At 43.4% G+C, this 19,442-nt stretch overlaps 1 protein-coding gene across 1 annotated transcript in view; it reads right to left on the reverse strand.

The window, feature by feature from the left end:
• The window catches only part of IMPG2 (interphotoreceptor matrix proteoglycan 2), a 78,360-nt gene that overhangs the window by 12,238 nt on the left and 46,680 nt on the right, over nt 1-19,442 (reverse strand). The window contains exons 7-14 of the mRNA XM_056858530.1: nt 15,207-15,250; nt 14,299-14,384; nt 10,918-11,079; nt 9,131-9,189; nt 7,459-7,476; nt 5,027-5,271; nt 2,974-3,038; nt 800-980 (exon numbers count right to left, since the gene is read on the reverse strand). Coding sequence (XP_056714508.1) covers nt 800-980; nt 2,974-3,038; nt 5,027-5,271; nt 7,459-7,476; nt 9,131-9,189; nt 10,918-11,079; nt 14,299-14,384; nt 15,207-15,250 — 860 coding nt within the window. The remainder of the gene's footprint in view (nt 1-799; nt 981-2,973; nt 3,039-5,026; nt 5,272-7,458; nt 7,477-9,130; nt 9,190-10,917; nt 11,080-14,298; nt 14,385-15,206; nt 15,251-19,442) is intronic.

A 19,442-nucleotide genomic window follows, 5' to 3' on the forward strand; every position in this document is an offset into this window, starting at 1 on the left:
CCAGACATTTAAACAAAAAGCTTAAAATTACATTTGAATTTTATTCCAGTAGACCTGGGTAGCCCCAGGCTAGCCTGATGTTATCAGATCTCAGAAGCTAAGCAGGGTCAGCCCTGCTTAGTATTTGAATGGGAAACCTCCAAGGAACACCAGGGTTGTGACGTCGAGGCAGGCAATGGCAAACCACCTCTGAATGTCTCTTGCCTTGAAAACCCTATGGGGTTGCCATAAGTCAACTATGACTTGATGACACACACACATGACTGCTAAATGATCTTTGAGGTATGTAAGTGGCCTTCACCTCATTCTTTTCCTTTTTCCATTACACTTATGCTAAAATAATAAATTAGAGAAGTTGATTTAATGGCAAAGTGGTTTGCCATTCCAAGAAGGGAATGGCAAACCACTTCCGTAAACATAGTCTCCCTAGTAAACGTTGGGATGTGACACCACCACATGGGTCAGTAACGACCCGGTGCTTGCACAGGGGACTACCTTTACATTTAAGACAATATTAATTCTGTACAGAATTTAGGAATGACAGTAATACAACAAAAGGACTCTCTGAGATGGATAAGGACACATTTCTCCCATTCCTTTCCCTCACATTCTTTTCACTCATCCATCATCCATTGGGAGTATGACAAAATAACTTACCACATCCTAAAAAAGACAAAGTTTCCAAGTCCACAGGAAGTCAGTGTAACAGGTGCTGTGACAGAGTGTCATTTCTATTTTTCATTAAAAAAAACCAGCTCATCAGAGGGAAAAGTAATTCCAGCTTTTGTATGAACAGTACCTTTTGCTGTTGAACTGAGGTTGCTTGCAGGGCTGGGAAAGCCATCGGGTCTTAACCAGATTTCATTGTCACTGAACTGCTCAGTATCAAAGATGAAACCTGGTCTGGTAAAATCAAGTGGCAAGATGTTGCTTACAGTTGACTCATCTGCAGAAGGCCATTCAGATATTACAACACGGTCCTAAAAGGAAAATCCATTATGTTTACAAGCCATAGTATCTGAATGAAAAACTGTACAAATCACAGTACACAAGACCCGAGATCATTCCCATTTCTCACCACATGTAACATGTGCAAATAATACATGTAGGCTGTGTGTGAACTGGCCTGTGAAGTGTGCACCAATTTGGATGGTGTTGGGGTCATCATACTACCCTAGGCAGGCTTCAGAGGACATAGCCCTGGTTTGTTTCCAAAGGCCCAGCAAGCACTCCCCTTCCTACCATTGACACAGCTATAGCAGTTTGTTCTTTGTTCCATTTCTCTCTATATAGAATGTTGGGGGAGCAGGGGAATAAACATTGTCCACATCACTTTGAAGCAGACAATCAGATTTCATGCCATGGATGGCGCCACTAGGGCACATTTTCTTCAGTGGTGAATATCCTAAGATACATAAATGTCTTCAGATCAGAACAGATACTACTTTCTGGGAGAGTGTGGTTGAAGAAATGTAAACGGGACAGGCAGGAGTTGGATGGACATCAAGGCCACCAATGGAGAATGGAAATTCCTCACTGCCTCCTACTGTCAGCGATGTGTAAAATTTTAGGACAAACGACATACTGCTGGGCAGTATATGTAACAAAACCTCACTAGCCTCTTTTGTAAAAACTAGCAGCTTTGAAAAGGGGCCATTATGCTTTTCCCTTCTATGGGGATTCAGACCCACATAGACCCTCAAAAACGTGTTCTGGGACCTAAGCTGGTGCACAGGTGAGGGAAGCAGTAGGTGGGGCAGTGAGGAAACATCCAGTGAGGAAAGATTAAGCAGCCCCTCTCTTCTCCTCCACTCAGAACTGTCCTTTTGTATCTACTTTCATATAAATCAGCTCCATTCTATGTGTATTTTGTTAATTGGGTACATATTGGGTACACATTCTTATTGTCTTGAAGCACTTAGAAGATGTATCTTAAGGCCTCATTTCCACCCTGCCCCTTCTTTCCCTTTGAGTACCAAATGTTTAAAGATCACCAGGGAACCCCTTGGGTACCTCCTTGAGCTTCATAGAAGAAAGGTAGGATTTGTAACCATTAAATTAATTAATGAAATAAATACTGTTGCTTTTTAAGTGAACAAAACTGTAATACTGTGGATGGCAGAGAAACTTTGCACAAGTGGCAAAATATCTGAGGAGGAGAAGAAGAAGAAGAATTGGTTTTTATATGCCAATTTTCTCTACCACTTAAGGAAGAATCAAACGGGCTTACAAACTCCTTCCCTTCCCCACCCCACAACAGACACCCTGTGAGGTAGGTAGGGCTGAAAGAGCTCCAAGAGAGCTGTGACTAGCCCAAAGTCACCCAGCTGGCTTCATGTGTAGAAGTGGGGAAACCAACCTGGTTCACAAGATTAACGTCCGCAGCTCATGTGGAAAAGTGGGGAATCGAACCCAGTTCTCCAAATTATAGTCCACCGCTCCAAACCACTGCTCTTAACCACTACACCACTGGAACAATTGCTTTTCTATATAAACGTTAGGAGCATTTCTACATAGCTGCCAAGAATTGCACTTCATCATTTATTTAAATGCAAAGACATGTTCCTATGGCACCTAACATTATTTAAAGATTCTCAGAATGGTATACTACATTAACTAATGCAATATTAAGTTGGCAAGTTTTCATTTTCTTGCATGCGTCATTTGGATAATAGGACAGAAAAGCTACTCTTTACAGACAAACTATTTTCCATCACCTTCTGCCAGCAAGAAGCATATTCAGTGAGCTAATCATGCCTGCCTCAAAAAATATCCAAAAGTTCTGACAGAAACACTACCTGAAATAACTATAAACTGTATCAAGTAGCTATAACTAAATGAAAGATTTGTGCACGTTTTGAATCTTGAAAGAGAGCATTCAAAAAAAAATCTTTACATTATTGAGATGATTCAGTAAGTAGGTGGAAGGCCAAGAACTGGTAGAACAAAATAGCAATTCAGAAATACACTTACATCACCAGTGGGTTTTGCTGTCATTGGAGATGGTTCTTCAGTTGCTGAAGAAATTACTTCCTTTACTGTGAAGATAGGTGACAAGGAAGACAATGATGTTCATGTTGATTAAAAATATTTAACTGTACAGAAACAAATCTTTTTGTAATTATTAGCTATTAAAAGAAACATATACATTTGATGTATATCCTGCATGATAGAATCTGAAGCAAAGAAGATCTAGAAGAGGAGTGCAAACCACAACCCTCATCTACAATCCACCTGAAGGGTGCAGTATGAATATTCTGTATTCTCTGCTGCACACAGGCACATAATTCAGTTGCCATTTTTGTGTATTTTTCCATTGGACATGCATTGCTTCCTCACAGAATTTGGTTCATTTCAGAACAAAGATTCTAAGTATGACTGATGCCTTATGAGTACTGTACCTTCTCTGGAGGATGTTTGAAATGTTTGTTAGAAGGAGGAGGAGGAGGAGGAGGAGAGTTGGCTTTTATATGCCGACTTTCTCTACCACTTAAGGGAGACTCAAACCGGCTTACAATCACCTTCCCTTCCCCTCCCCACAACAGACACCCTGTGAGGTAGGTGGGGCTGAGAGAGCTCAAAGAGAACTGTGACTAGCCCAAGGTCACCCAGCTGACTTCAAGTGTGAGTGTGTGTAAAGTGCCTTCAAGTCGCAGCCCACTTATGGCGACCCCTTTTGGGGTTTTCATGGCAAGAGACTAACAGAGGTGGTTTGCCAGTGCCTTCCTCTGCATAGCAGCCCTGGACTTCCTTGGTGGTCTCCCATCCAAATACTAACCAGGGCTGACCCTGCTTAGCTTCTGAGATCTGACAAGATCAGGCTAGCCTGGGCCATCCCAGGCTTCATGTGTAGGAGCGGGGAAACGAATCCAGTCCACCAGATTAGCCTCCGCCGCTCATGTGGAGGAGTGTGGAATCGAACCTAGTTCTCCAGATCAGTCTCCACTGCTCCAAACCACCGCTCTTAACAACTACACCACACTGGCTCTTAAACATTGATATCCTGCTTGAGGAGCTTGAGGAGGTTTAGAATAATATATCACAAACAATCCATTAAAGCAATCAAACCGTATTAAGGCATTTTCCCTAATAAACACAGCTCTGCATCCAATGGACAAATACATTTTCAACAATCAGTAAAAAGACCCCCCGAAACACTGTTATTCTGTGCACACATACATGCAAGCCATCACTCAACTCCAAGAGTGAAAGGAACTCTATAGCACTCCTTGGGACTCTAGAACCTTTTATCAAGGCTGGAAGAACCAACAGAAGAGGCATTTCCATTGTTATAAGGAGAGGAGGCGTTATGAGAAAGCAGGCACAGTATTCATGATAGCTAATAGATGTGCCCTAAGATCCTCCTTGGTGATGCTGGGGTGCGGCTTGTAGCACTATGAAGCAACTGAGGGAAGTGGTCAGAGAGCAAAAGCTGAGCAGTTAGGGTTGCCAAACTCCAGGTGACTGTAATTCTTCTGGAATTACAACTGATCTCCAGGCTACACAGATCAGTCGCCTGGAGAAAATGGCTGCTTTAGAGGGTGGCATCTATGACGGCACAGCCTTAATGAGCTCCCTCCTCTCTGCAGCTGTACCCTCCCCAAATTCCACCCCCCCCCCAAATCTCCAGGAATTTCCCAACCCAGAATTTGCAACCCGATGAGCTATGTGCACCCCAGAATCATAGAGTGCCATAAAGACTTGCTGGATGAATTGCTTCACTTGCATCCTATATTTAGCTTGGTCAGTTTGTACTGGAGCATGGCAAGTCAATTCCCTTGAACCCTTGCATACAATGGACTGAAGGCAAAGCCCAGTTGGTCATAAATGTAAGCAGATGAGTCCTGGTCTAGAGAGACAAAAGCTGACTTTGGCCTCATTTTAATTAATTCTTAGAAAGCCAGTCATACATTGCTATCTGTACACTTCTGGGGAGCAGGGGTAAGTTCTAGTGTCTGAACATATTTTAAAAGTAAATAGTGGTAAGTTAACTGAGTCAATGCAGTATTTCTTAGGTAATACACACCACTGATGAGTTGGAGAGAGTCAGGATCCAAGATCAGGGAGACATTATCCAGTAAAGAGTTCTTATGAAGGATTTCTGCAATATAGTGTCTGAAGTCACTGACGGTGTAAACCACAGTTGGGTTATCCTCAATTTCCATAAAGGCATTGTCTTCCACTTTGTTGGACTGAAGGTTAATCAGGTCCCAGGTGGCATTGCTGATGGCTTCCCCATCAAAAAACACAGAGTATAGAACTTCCACGCCACTGAAAAGTTTGAGAGAGAACTGTCAGACAGAGGAACGTACAATACACCTGCTCTTGATGTTTATAAAACAATGTGCTCACTGTGGGATGTTGGGCCAGTCACTCTTTCTCAGCCGAACCTACCTTTTCTCCCCCTGACCTAGCCACAGTGATCCACGGAACAGTCACCTCCAGATTAGACTACTGCAACTCGCTCTATGTAAAGCTACCCTTGAGCTGCTCCGGACTGGTCCAGAATGTGGTGGCACGGGTCCTTATGGGGACCCCATGGAGAGCACATATACAATTGGTGCCCCACCAGCTGCACTGGCTCCAGGTTGAGTACTGGATCAGGTTCAAAGTTTTGGTATTGACCTTTAAAGCCCTAAATGGTCCGGGACCATCATACCTGAGAGACTGTCTCTCCCGATACACCCCCCAAAGAGCATTATGCTAGCTGGGAACACTTACTGGTGGTCCCTGGCCCAAAACGTATCCAGCTGCCCTGAACCAGAACAAGAGCCTTCTTGCCTCTGGCCATGGCTTGGTAGAACTCTCTATCAAGTGAGATACGGACCCCGTGGAGCTTGATGCAATTCCGCAGGGCCTGTAAGACTGAAATGTTCTGCCAGGCCTACGATTTGAGGACAGTGATGCTTTCCATCTTAGCTGGCCTCCCCGCTCCCTTTTACCATTTACTTATATTTTACCTATCTTTTATTCCCTTCCCTTATTGAGGATACTGTTGCTCCTCCCTTCATTCTTTCCCTTCTGATTGGTTCCCTGATATTGTTATATGGTTTTAAGGGCACCACTGCAATTTTAATAGATACTGAACATTTTCAAATTGTAATTGATGTGTTTTTAATTGTTATTGGGATTTGCTGTAAGCCCTCCTGAGCCTGACTTGATCAGGAAAGGGTGGGAAGAAGCTGAAAGAATAAATAATAAATAGAGTTGTTGTGAGGATAAAATAGGGAGGGAAGAACAATTTATGTAATGCTGACCTCCTTGGAGGAAAAGCAGCTTAAAAATGTGGCAGATAAGCAAGGCTCTGGATCAGCCTGGGAATTACCCTTCCCAAAATCCTTTACTCCCAAGTAAAAGGCTGGTGCTGAGAGAGCAACTGGTATGCCTTGCTCCCATTTCAAGCTCAGTAAGTCCAACTTGACTGAGTTGCTGTATCTATATGTAAAGATCTACATAAGAACATAAGAAAAGCTATGCTGGATCAGACCAAGGCCCATCAAGTTCAGCAGTCTGTTCACAGAGTGGCCAACCAGGTGCCTCTAGGAAGTCCACAAACAAGACGAGTGCAGAAGCATTGTCCTGCCTGTGTTCCACAGCACCTAATAGAATAGGCATGCTCATCTGATTCTGGAGAGAACAGGTATACTATGCATCATGACTAGTATTCATTTTGACTAGTAGCCATGGATAGCCCTATCCTCCATGAATATGTCCACTCCCCTCTTTAAAAAAATTTTTTTTTACAATTTGTCCAACTGAATAAAATACAATCAAACAATACCACACTAGAATTGGCAGCAATAAAACTTGGAATGTCCACTCCCCTCTTAAAGCTTAGATGCTCATACTAAAGTTTACATTAAACATAGTTTGTCCTTCCCATGGTAGAGTATTAAATATCTCAAACAGAATCGGTAGTATTAAAAATCGTCAAAAGTAGAGAACTGTGTAAAACGGCCCTGCTTATATTCCCCCCTGGCCGCTTGCGGCCACTCCCCCCCCTGATCCGTGATAGGGGGAACAACCCCCCGGTCGCCAATGGCACGACCCGGCTTAGGGCCAATGGGGCGCGCTGGCTTGGGCCAATAGCACGAGCAGGGTTTAGGAGCCTTCATCTGGGACTCAAGCTCCTAGGTCTTCCCCTGTATACCCACCTAACTATTTACATACACAACAGTTACAGCCTGTGATCTCATAGTATGCCTTGAACACTTTTGACCACACAGCTGATGCTTTAGAGGACTGGGGGAACCTTTGACTTTAGACCCAATATCCAGAAGCAACTTCTGATTAAACTTTGATTGGAGAACATGTACACTAGTGACTTTCAAATGACACCTTGCTGCTACAGCTCAGCTCAGTTGTCTTGGAGCATTTCATCAAAACGATATACTTATAAGGCAGCAAGTTAATAATCTATCAAAGGAACAAGAAAACAATACTGAAAGTTACTTTTACCTGTCATCCTCAGGAGACCTAAACGTGAAGAGGGGAAGGAAAACAAAAAGATGAAAAAAGGAATGAGAAAAGTTCCTTTTGACTTAAGTATTACACCTCAGCTCTACCAAAATCAACAAAATGCCATTCAATCAAAGATATTTATAAAGCATTTTCCAATAAGTAATCATTATTTTACAACTTTTGTACTGGGCCACATCTGGATTCTGGTATATTTCATATATTTTATTTATCATTTCCTATGAAAGCACAATTATGTGCTTGTTCTCAGTTTGCTGCAGTGGGAAGAATGTTAGACGTAAACTGGAGGAATGTAGTCTCAAATCCCCAATCAGCCACGATGCTCATTATGAGACCTTAGATTAATAAAGGATGGGAAGGTTGATTCTTATTGCTATGCTAAAAAAAATATTATTCTTTAACAGTAAAATAACGCGGCACACTATATGTTCATGATTTTTACTACAGCATTAACCTGATGCACAGGAAATTTAATCTTGCTTGTGTTTTATACAATGGTTATTATTCAATAATTTCAGTATAATTTCAATAATTTTAGTGTTGGCTTGTGATCTATGTAAGCCTGGGAATCTGTGTAAGAAATCTATGTTACTGTAATGAAAACTGAAGCAATTTGTAGAGAGGCCCATTTCCCTGTTTCAAAGACTGTGTTTTAATGAACTTTAATGTTTGGAATGATATATGATTGAATGTGTTTTGAATGAACTATCATTTTTCCCACTTCAAAAATGAACAGCATGTGCTGTGGCCTTTAGAATCACTGGAGATTTGGGGGTGGTAGATGTGGAGGGAGGAATTTCGGGAGGGGTTTCGCCTAGGAGGTGATATTTTCTCCAGGGGAACTGATTTCGCTAGTCTGGCAATTAGTTGAATTTCCAGGAGAACATCAGCCCCCACCTAGAAGCTGGCAACCCTAATCTCATGGGATAAACGGGGCACCGGCTCACCTACCGAAGAGCCCAAGGTGGCTGGGCTGGGCCGTGGAGGGCGCTGGGCGGGCCTGTCCCCCCCCCCCCCGCTCCAGGGTGGTTGCTGGTGCCGGGGAGCTGGGGGGAGGCTTCTGGCTGAGCTGGGTTCCTCCGCGGCATCACGGGCCGCAGCGGCAGGAATCGGGGAGTTGCACCCGAAGCCTGGGTTGCGCGCCGGCAGATGATTGGCTGGGAGCTGGTTCAAACAAGCCAATCAGGCTTGGGGTCTCAAGGGGGGGGGCTGGCCTCCTCATAGCCAGACCTGAAGTTCACTCAGGTCCAGATTCCCGGCATTTAAGGAGGCCTCGCTCTGGGCAGCTCACAGTCGGCTTCTAATTGTCACTGTGAATTGGAGGCCAGCATCTGCAGTTCTCAGGCAAGCCCAACTTTTTCCAAGCAGCTGCTAGTTTTCCTTGCTTGCTTAGCATCAAGGCAACATTTAGTTTTGTTGGGAATTCGCCCTCCCCCAATTGGGGTGGGCAACCCTAATCTCATGGGATAACTGTAGCTGTATTCATCAATGTTACAACAAACAGTGTAGTCTTCAGAACCATTCGGTTCCTTAGCAGATTTATCTATTCTGATTCTGCAGAGTGATATAATGCGAAGCTTTGTTCAGACAATTTTGATAAAAACTAATAAAATAAGGAATGTATTCTCATTGTGTTGACAGAACTTCATACCTGAATTCAGTTACTTGGATGTTCTTGTATCCGGGCAATCCTTCATATGAATTTTGAATCTGTTTTGAAAAAATAGAGACAAAGATGATGTATCGTGTGTAATAAATGTACAGATGTTACTCATTTGTTGTGCAGGTTTTGAATGCCTTCCATCATGGGATAGATCAGTCCCACTAGTCCAAGCCTTATTATTCATTCAACTTGGTTCACTCAGAAGGAGAAAAGCAACCCCTCTTTGTTTTCATCATGAAGCAAGAAACCAGTGTGGTTCTTCGTTCTGATATTTGCTACTTCATAACAACAACCTCCATTTTTAACTCACTCTGTCCAGAATGAAAACCTTTCAAAAATTTCTAACTGGGAAGGGTGTCTGTCCAAGCACAGAGAGAGCTAGGCAAAGGATGAAAGGAATATCAGCATGCCAAGTGGCCTTTGTCCGATCAGACATTTCTTCCACGTATAGTATGGCACTGCTACTTGGCCACATATGTTGGAAAATTAAGACGTCTGGTCTAATCTGGCCACATATAAGAGTTAGAATGGATCTCTTTGGCTGCAGGATAGAATTCATCTATTCTCCATATGGGCCACAATCTGGCAAGAGACTACACCTAGCATGATATATTCAACAGTGTTTGCCAAGTCAAGATGCAGGTGAGTTAGAGAAATAATTATGATTGTTACTAACAATTTATTTCTTAGTTCTCACAATAGCAACTGTATTAGTCATTTGAGCAAGGGTGAATAAAAAGCATCCTTAGTCGGGGATGCCTATAGAGAACACATCTCACCAATGCCAACTGGCAAGGCAAGCCGAGGCTACAGTTTCAGCTAGAAAGGGGCACTCGTGGTGAGAGAACCTTATATAGTTTATTCCATCAGCCAGGCCTGGGGAGCAGAGGGAAAGGTTTTATAAGCAGGCACGATCCCAAACCATTGTTCTGCACTTAAGCAGTTCACAGTGAAAACAGACCTAAGTATATGAAAAAGGCAAAGATGTTCAGGAGACAAGGAAGTTTTATATTTACAGCAACAACAAAAGGCCACTATGAACACTCCTTCATCTTTGAGCATAGATTCTGTCAGAGGTCAGCCAGAGAGATTGGCAAACTGAGCAGTTCCCAAGGGCCTGCTTTATTCCACTGTCAGCATGACTCAAAACACATGTAATACTAAGGATCTATTCGTGGATTCCCAGATATATATTTAACAAAAAACAGCCATTGGCAGAATGATAATGGATTGTGGATGTGGTACTGTAGAAGTGGGGGGTTTAACTCTCCTGCCATTATATTTCCCCTTCCAGACCCTCATCCACCCATCACAATCTTTAAACCTCAGTGGGGGGAGAATAGCATGATAAGGAAACTTGTTGCCCCTCCTGGGCTTAAAGCTGCCCAGATGAGCTGTTTCCAACTGAGGAAACATAATGGGAGGGAAGAGTCAAATTCCCTCTTCCTCATGCTGTTACATATCCCCTTCCTCTTATGCTTGCTAGCAGCTAAAATACACATCTGAGGATCCAAAACAACATTCAGAAAATGCGGGGAGAGAGTGAAGTGACTTCTAAAGGTAGGAAAAGATGTGCATAATGAAAACGATGCCCCAAAGTAGTTGGGGGTTAATCGCGATGGAAACAATCCATGCATAAATGGCCAACAACACCAGTTGATGCTGAGGAGCATAGCCATTGGCCCCAGAAAATTCCACTAAAGAAGATAAAAATCTGAATGCACTCTCATTAACATTTCAGATTATAGACAGAAATGGACAGGTAAGACAATTACTTCAGAAATGAATTGCTCAGAGAGTTGCTGATGCTCTTCGGTGAAAGGGTCGCTCAGTTCAGTGCTGTATTTCTCTTCAGGAAGAAGAATGCTGAATTCAACCACCTGTTCATGAGCCAGTTTTGCCAGTTTCTCTTCCTCTTTCTTTATTTCATTATTGAACTGAAGGGGGGAAAGGAAATATTGAGTGAGTGAAAGAGAGTTAGGAAAAAATCTTCCCTTCATTAGTACAATTTCTACACTAGCTTACTCAGAATAGATGACAAACGTATTTTGAATACAATTTGCCTTTCAAGTTTCTACCCCTCTTGCATAGATAATGGAATGCGGCTGGAGGAAAAATGAGTCCATTTCCATAGTTCCACAGCTGAAGGGAGACAGTCATTATTTAAGAGAATGCATATCCTGTGATACACATACTCATTTTTTGGGCTGTTACATCTAGTCAAACAGATTTTAAACTTCTTTGAGATTGTGCCAGGAGGCAACATCAGAGAAAAACCTTAGCCTCTACTTCCTGTTGCTGGCCCTCCATAGTAACTAGTTGGCCACTGTGTGAGACAGGATGCTGGTCTAGATGGACCACTGGTCTGATCCAGCAGGGTTCTTCTTATGTACAAACCCCTATAAAACCTGTTTACCTAAGGTGAAAAGTGGGGTGACAGAAATATTGGGGAATAGGGATAATTGATGAGAAGTTGGGGAGAGATGCTTGGAATAGAGGTGCTGAAGGAAAGAGGGAAGGCTGAATCAAAGTTGGTGGGTGTGTAAAGGTAGGTAAAGGTAGTCCCCTGTGCAAGCACACCAAGTCACTATTGACCCATGGGGTGATGACACATCCCGACTATGTTTATGGGGTGGTTTGCCAGTGCCTTCCCCAATCATCTACGCTTTACCCCCAGCAAGCTGGCTACTCCTTTTACCGACCTCAGAAGGATGGAAGGCTGAGTCAACCTTGAGCCGGCTACCTGAAACCGTCTTCAGTCGGGATCGAACTCAGGTCATGAGCAGAGCTTTTGAAAACAGTACTGCAGCTTACTACTCTGCGCCACGGGGTGGGTGTGTAGGGGGAGGATAATAATAATGGTTGAAGGAAGGGTTGGAATGTTACCTCAGTTCATCTATAGCGTTTCATAGGTCTATCTAGTTTTTAAAACAATATATTATCTTTCCCATGTGTATCTCCTATTTTCTTAGAATAAGACAATAATTTTCTAACCAACATACTTTGTTTGTATCAATGTATCTCAAAATTATATCAATGTATATTCTATAATAATTTATTAGGTCTATGACCGCAGTCTTGGACCAAGGAAAGAGGGAGGAAGGGGAACACAAAGGAAGGATAGGAAACAATGTATATTTACGGCACCTTCCTCAAATGCGCCGGTAGCCCAACCCAAAGGCCTTAGGAGACCGACGAAGGCCTCAGCCGGCGCAAGGGCCCACACCGCCGGTGCCTGGAAGGTGGGAGGCTTTCCGGCATTTCCGGGGCGTAACGATGCCCCGGGAGGCATTCCCGGGGTATTCTGGCACTGGGCGGGGAGTGAGCCCAACATTAGTCGGCCTCCTGAGCCGTTTTGGCTCAGGAACGCCCCCCCCTTTCTTTGCAAAGATATGCCACCTTTTAGGCATATCACCTTTTAGGTGGCATATCTCCCGTGCAACCCTTTTGATGCTGGGCCTTAGGAGGCAATGCCGCTGGGTTGCCTTCTAAGCCTGCTGCAGGCATTTCTTTCAGGAATGTGCTGTCAGAAGAAGAAGAAAAAGAGTTGGTTTTTATATGCCGACTTTCTGTATCACTTAAGGCAGAATCAAACCGGCTTACAATCACCTTTCCCTTCACCTCCCTACAACAGACACCCTGTGAGGTAGGTGGGGCTGAGAGAGCTCTATCAGAGCTGTAACTAGCCCAAGGTCATACTATCCATTCTAACTCCCCCCTCCTGGTTTGCATCAGAAGATCCAAAAGATCAGACTTTGAGTCTGAAAGAGGACAACTAAAGTTATGGCATTCTTGAAATTGTCAGCATAATTTGGCAGCTGAGTATAACAATGAAGCATGTGAGATCACATAAATTCCAAAGCATTCTTTTTAGTTTTGTGGTTTGTGCATTTTCTTTTCAGCAATAATTTACATATACTTTTTTCTAAAGTGGAAGGCATTTATCATGGCAATAAACCACTGAAATGCACTGTACTCAATAGCACTAGCTCCCATCTTGGCTAAGGAAAACAAAAAATGGTTTGTACTTCTTAAAGACCATCATTTAGTTCATAGGTGTCCAAACTGGAGAATTACTGGGATCTAGTTAGAGCTCCTATCATATACATGATAGAGATCTTACAAATGGTTCTGACTCCAAATGCAATCTGTAACATATTGCAGCCTGAATATTGGCTAATCTTATTATTGCTGGCTGATAAGAAGGATTTTGCCACAGTGGAGGTGGCAAGATTAGATCACTTTCAACTACCTTCAAAACTGAAACGTCTGTGAAATACTACTGATTCACACACAAAAACAGATCACTCTAAACAGGGGGCGAGATTTCCCATAGTGCCAGCTCTGGTGGATTTAGAAAGAATGCACCATTTTGTAATATCAAGAAAATTATAGTTGATATTTGATAATTATATTAGTCTTTGGGAGCCTTCTGGACCTCCCCTTAAACATCTCGGGAACTGAGTGGGGGATTATTGTTACAGCTATAACATGTCTAAAAAGGAATGGGCCACTAAATCTTGTGCAGACAACTGAAACAGTGTGCTACAATTAACCTGTGGTAGGAAAATGGGACTGTGGCAGCAGGCTGTATACTAGGGTTGCCAGGTACCCGCTGGTGGCGGGCAAATCCCCGGCAATTTACCCCTCTGCCCGCCGACCACCTGAGGGTCGGTGGGCAAACGTGCACGTGCGCGTACATACCACACGCATCACTTCCAGTTTAGAACTGGAAGTTCTGCCTCGCGAGGGCCCTTATATCTCTTAGTTTGAGTGGTAAAGGGCCGCTTTAACACTCAAACTAAGAGGTATAAGGCCCCTTGTGAGGCAGCACTTCTGGTTCTAAACGCGCACATTCCCGATATCAGCACAATAGCCTCCCGCCGGAGGAGAGGGGGGATCTGGCAGCCCTACTGTGTCCCCATCCTGTGAGCACTGATTGTACCTTGTGCGCAGAGTCTATGCGCATACACAAATGGGACCTGTGCACAAGAGACAGATCAATCGCTGCATGAAGGTCAGGGACAAAGCCTGCTGCTGCGATCCTGCATTTATACACTGAATGTAGAGAGTGTTACAGTCACTTATACAGAGCTAATGAAATATAAATGCAATTCTCCACCCCCAAAATGCAAAGAAAGAGCCCGTGTGCTTACTTCAGTTAATTCAGTCTTTTCAGTAATAGCTTCTGAAGCCGTCTCAACCGAAACCTCATCAGGGGGTGGGACTTTGGCAGCAGCATCTTAGAAAGAAGACAGGTGGCATTTTGAATGTATTTATATATACCTTAGATGATTAAACTACTGACGTGATGGCAGCCAACTGTTAAAGTCTCTGATTCACATTACCAAGTAACTAAAACTGGGTTACCAATTGTGTCGAAACAAAATCTTTACAATGGTTCATAAACACGATTTTAGTATGGCAGGACTTTCCCATTCAGTACCATGGTACACAAGGCTTTTGTGTTATTTTTTATTAATGGAGCACATAGAGTGATTCAGCAAGAAACCAAAGCTCAGTCCTCAGCAAGGAAATTTCTGTCCCCTCAATATCATGGCTTTGAGCCAACCTGTAAGCAAAAGATGGGAGGGAAGGCCTGAAGATGCCTTGAAAAAGGGAGCCCTCAAACCTCATGAACAAATCACATGAGCATCATTGTAGATCAGTGGTTCCCAATGTGGGGCACACGCCCCACAGGGGGGCAATTTGATTTTTAAGGGGGGGAAATTCGAGAATGAGTTATTAACAGTGAATTCTTTGCATTTCTTATGGTCCTAGGGGCCTCATATACAGTATATAAATATATATTGTGACATACACATTTTTAACATTAAAATCAGAATGTACAAGGCGGTCAGCTGGTGACAATGGAGAGGGGGAAAGCCCACTAATAGAGAGGAGTGGTTAATAGGAGTTCACTTTTTGAATAATAAGAATTGTATGTCACAAGGGGGGGCATCAGGATTTTAGAGATGTTTAGGTGGGGCACGGCCAAAAAAAGGTTGGGAACCACTGCTGTAGACATAAGCTTTCTCGGCAGTTTTCTGAGTAGGAAACATACCTCTCAAAGTGGTAGCCACACCATCTGGAGACGGCGTCGACAAACTGAAAAGTAAAAGGACTGAGTGTAAAAGTAAAGCCAAAATAATTCTTGCCGTGAACAATCTTGCTTTACCCAGTGTAAACTGGGGACCATTTCTCAAACTGAGGAAAATGTTTTCTGAATAGATTCTTCACAGCACACTTTGGATGAGATGCAAACTCCAGATTTTGGAAACCCTCGGGCAAGCTGACCTCAGTGAACCTCCTTTAAATATGGGAGGCACAACCCTTTCCCACAGCACTAAAATTAAGTGAGCAAGAACATGGTGGCTGCAGTTCCTTATGGCCTCATACCTGCTACCCTCCCAAAGTGAGAGAGTAAGCAGGCAAATAAGTAATGGGGATTTGGCTGAGAGGGAGACGATGCATAAATGTTGGTTGGCTATCAATAAAGCCTGACTGAATTTGTTTCTCCTCTGCTACAGTACTTTAAAGCCTAGGCAAGCCCAGAGGCATGAGCCCTTGGACAGGAACCAAAGGGCAAGAAGACCCAATTGATTCTTGGCCTTTGGCTCATAGCCTGAGGGTCACAGTCAAGAGCTTGACAATGATCTGCTAGTAGGTGAGGGAGACCAGCTCTGCACTCAGAATCCCCCCCTTGGGTCTCCATTTGGGAGAAAAGTGGAATGTCAATATAAAGAAATAAATTGAGTGAGTGAGTAGCATGGGCAGGGAAGAGAAAGAACAATAGAAGGAGGCTCCAGTGATGGTTGCCAACCTCCAGGTGGTGGCTGGAGATCTGCTATTACAACTGATTTCCAGGTGACCGAGATCAGTTCCCCTGGCAAAAATGGCCACTTTGGCAATTAGATTCCATGGCATTGAAGTCCCTCCTCTCTCCAAACCCAACTCTCCTCAGGCTCCACCCCCAAAATCTCCAAGTATTTTCCAACCTGGAGCTGGCAACCCTATCTCCAGTTGACAGAAGGGCCAGGGTGTGCTGCTTTCTGCTTTGAGGTCACTGTCATATTAATGTTTCTCAATACCATAAGTAGCAGTTTAATGCAACAAACATAACTTCTTGGGAAAGTCAGTGGCAGTTGGGTAGAAAGAAATGTTTGGTGCACTCCAATCTCTTTTAAGAGCTTCTACTATGATTAAGTTGGTAATTTATTTTGTTAGCAATCTTTCACAGCCACAGAGATGTGTCATTCATATACAAAGAAGAAAACACTGATGCTTTCTTAAAGAAATGTTTTATTAGCATCAAATTAGAATCAATTTCTTAGTATCAAAACATTGAATCTTGACTTCATGCACAGTATCAATTATCTCCTGCCTTTCCTTTGCTGCTTTTCCAAGGCTCAACATGACAAAATACATTGGGGGGGTTTCAAGGGCTACCCCTACTTTCTTATGACTTTTCAAACCCACCCATCACTATTTCCCCCCTCTGTTGTGTGTGTGTATCTGTTGGCGGAGGTTTCGTTTTATGTATCTGATGAAATGGGCTCAAGCCTATGAAAGCTTATGCTTCAATAAATCCTTTTTGGTTTTGCTGCGACAGACTAACAATAGGATAATCATGTTGTTTTGCTCTACAAAACTGGACACATTGGAGGTGGTAAATTGAGGAAGTTATGCTTTTCATCTAATATCATGATTGAAATGCTTTCTTCATTTCCAGTTCATTAAAAGAACAAATGGCCCATCAGCTAGACACCAGCCCTGTACAGATGACCCCATGGAAGGAAAAAGAGCAGACACAAGCACACTGGTCCTGTCCCATGTTTCCACACAATCGTGGAGTCATCTGCATCGAAAGAACACATGGGAGAACCAGTGGCAGACCTACATTTTTGGGGCCCTGAAGCTTGAACGGTTATGGGGGGCCCTTTGCAACCAACAACAATAGGGCAACATCCAACAAGGTCCAAAGGGCCTTGCTGCCCTTGAAAGGACTCTCAAGGTTGCCAACCTCCAGGTAGTATCTGGTGATCTCCTGCTATTACAACTGATCTCCAGCCGATAGAGATCAGTTCACCTGGAGAAAATGGCCACTTTGGCAATTGGACTCTATGGCATTGAAGTCCCTCCCCTCCCCAAACCCTGCCTTCTTAGGCTCCACCCCAAAAACCTCCCACCGGTGGCGAAGAGGGACCTGGCAACCCTACTCGAGGCCCAAATGGCAGAGAATAGGGTGATGGGGTGGAGTCCTTTAAAATGGGCCATTCAGCGATGAAATAAAACTATAGAACTATTAAGCCGTGCCCCAACAAAGCATTTGAAGATCCAGCTGCCAAAATGTAGGCTATGAATAGATTCTGGCGAGCTCAGAGAGCCCTTACAGCTGGGGGTTCGGGCGTTGCAAGCCCCCAATAAAATTTTGAAATTTGACCAATTACAGGGACATTTTGAGGCCATATGAAATGGGTATTAGAGCATTTTCTCAAATCAATATTAAGTACTTCAACCCATTGGCTTATGATTCTGTCACTAAAAAACTCCATTGATTTTGTTGAGAAATTCACTCATTAAAAAAAGTTGCTTCAGGGGGCCCCTCCAGGATTAGGGGCCCTGAAGCTTAAGCTTCATTAGTTTCACAGTAGATCCACCTCTGGGGAGAACTGTCTGTACAGGACTGAGAATATGAAACTAAGCCTCTTGGGTAGGGTTGCCAGGTCCCTCTTCGCGAACCTATGAATGAAAGTCCTCCAAAATGTCCTATCTTTGACAGCCTTGCTCAGATCTTTCAAATTGAAGGCTGTGGCTTCCTTTATTGAGTCAATCCATCTCTTGTTGGGTCTTCCTCTTTTCCTGCTGCCCTCAACTTTTCCTAGCATGACTGTCTTTTCCAGTGACTCTTGTCATCTCATGCCATGTCAGAATTCCAAATGTGCCCACAGGCCCGGAAAGGTTGGGGGCCCCTGTTCTGGACCAATCAGCCAGCAACGGAGAGCATAGGATTGGATGTAAGCAATACATTTGTCATTGGCTCTTTCCCCTCATATGGGGTGAAAACGCATGTCGCTTTAGCCTCCTTTATTCCCTGTTTCAGCCAGGATTCAGCCAGGACCAAACTCATGCGCTTTCGCTAAACGTGCATTCGATCCTGGCGGAATCCTGGCTGAAACAGGGAATAAAGCGACCATGCATTTTTTACTATGGACTTCGTTACTCTTTTTAGCCCAGCAGTTGCAGGAAAACAAACGCAGTCTGGCACCAGACTTTTCTCATTCTAACTGCTATGGGGATGGAGAAAGGTTCTGGCACTCACTAGAGCTCTTTCCATTTAGCTACGATCCCAGTTTTTGCTTCAGCTTCTGCAGCACAGGCTTGGAAAATCCACAGGATCAAATGCTAAAAATTTCTTCTGGTGTCTACATATATATATATATATCTAATAGAGAAAGGCAGGACCTCTTGTGCATCGCCAATGGCGTGCAAAGTGGTCGCCTGCTATTCAGGACTCTGCAAAGCCAGGGGAATTCCTTATTTGCAGAAAAATCTAACATTTGGGAGGGGGATAATTTGGGGAGTGAAAAACCTACACAAACCGAAAAGTTGCAAAAACCAAATCGCTGGGGCTTGGGAAGCAATCTGGACTGCTACACCAATTGAAGAAGGTGCATGAAAACTGGCAGCGGCAAGGAAGAAGAAGAGATGGTGGCAGAGGGTGTGGAGGACACTAGGAAGAAAAGGAGGCTCCCCTGTTCTTTCAAGAATTGGTAGGCTCTTTCTGAACTTTGAGATTCTCAGTTTGTTTTTTAAGTACACTTCTAACTCTCATCGGGGCTGAGATATGTTTAGCATTCCATGGCAACTTCAGATGTGCTCCACAGTCCTGACTAGATTGACAATTTTAATTGCTAAATGGTTATTTTAAAAAAATGTCTTGGAGGCCTTTTCACATTGGATTTTTGTTTGTTTTATGCAGGATTAAAGCCCAACAATAACATCAATACTCGTTTAAAGCCTCGATTTTGTATAATTTCCAAGTAATCAAGTCATTAAGCAAATGTCAGCTGGATTGGAACAAGATTTCGTCCTAGAGTTACATAATGGGCAGGAAAAACAAATGAGCTATTCCTGGAACTTCTTCTTGTTGGGACAGGTGTTAGGACAGGATTAGTCACAGCTGCAATAGTACAACGTTGTGGAAGACTTTCTATAGAAGTACAACTATTTTTTAATGATAACCCTCATTTTCACCAAATTCTGTTAACAGAGTAAATAACTTTTAGTAATTTAGTAT

The sequence above is a fragment of the Euleptes europaea genome, chromosome 12 (genome assembly GCF_029931775.1).
Source record: "Euleptes europaea isolate rEulEur1 chromosome 12, rEulEur1.hap1, whole genome shotgun sequence".
Lineage (NCBI taxonomy): Eukaryota > Metazoa > Chordata > Lepidosauria > Squamata > Sphaerodactylidae > Euleptes > Euleptes europaea.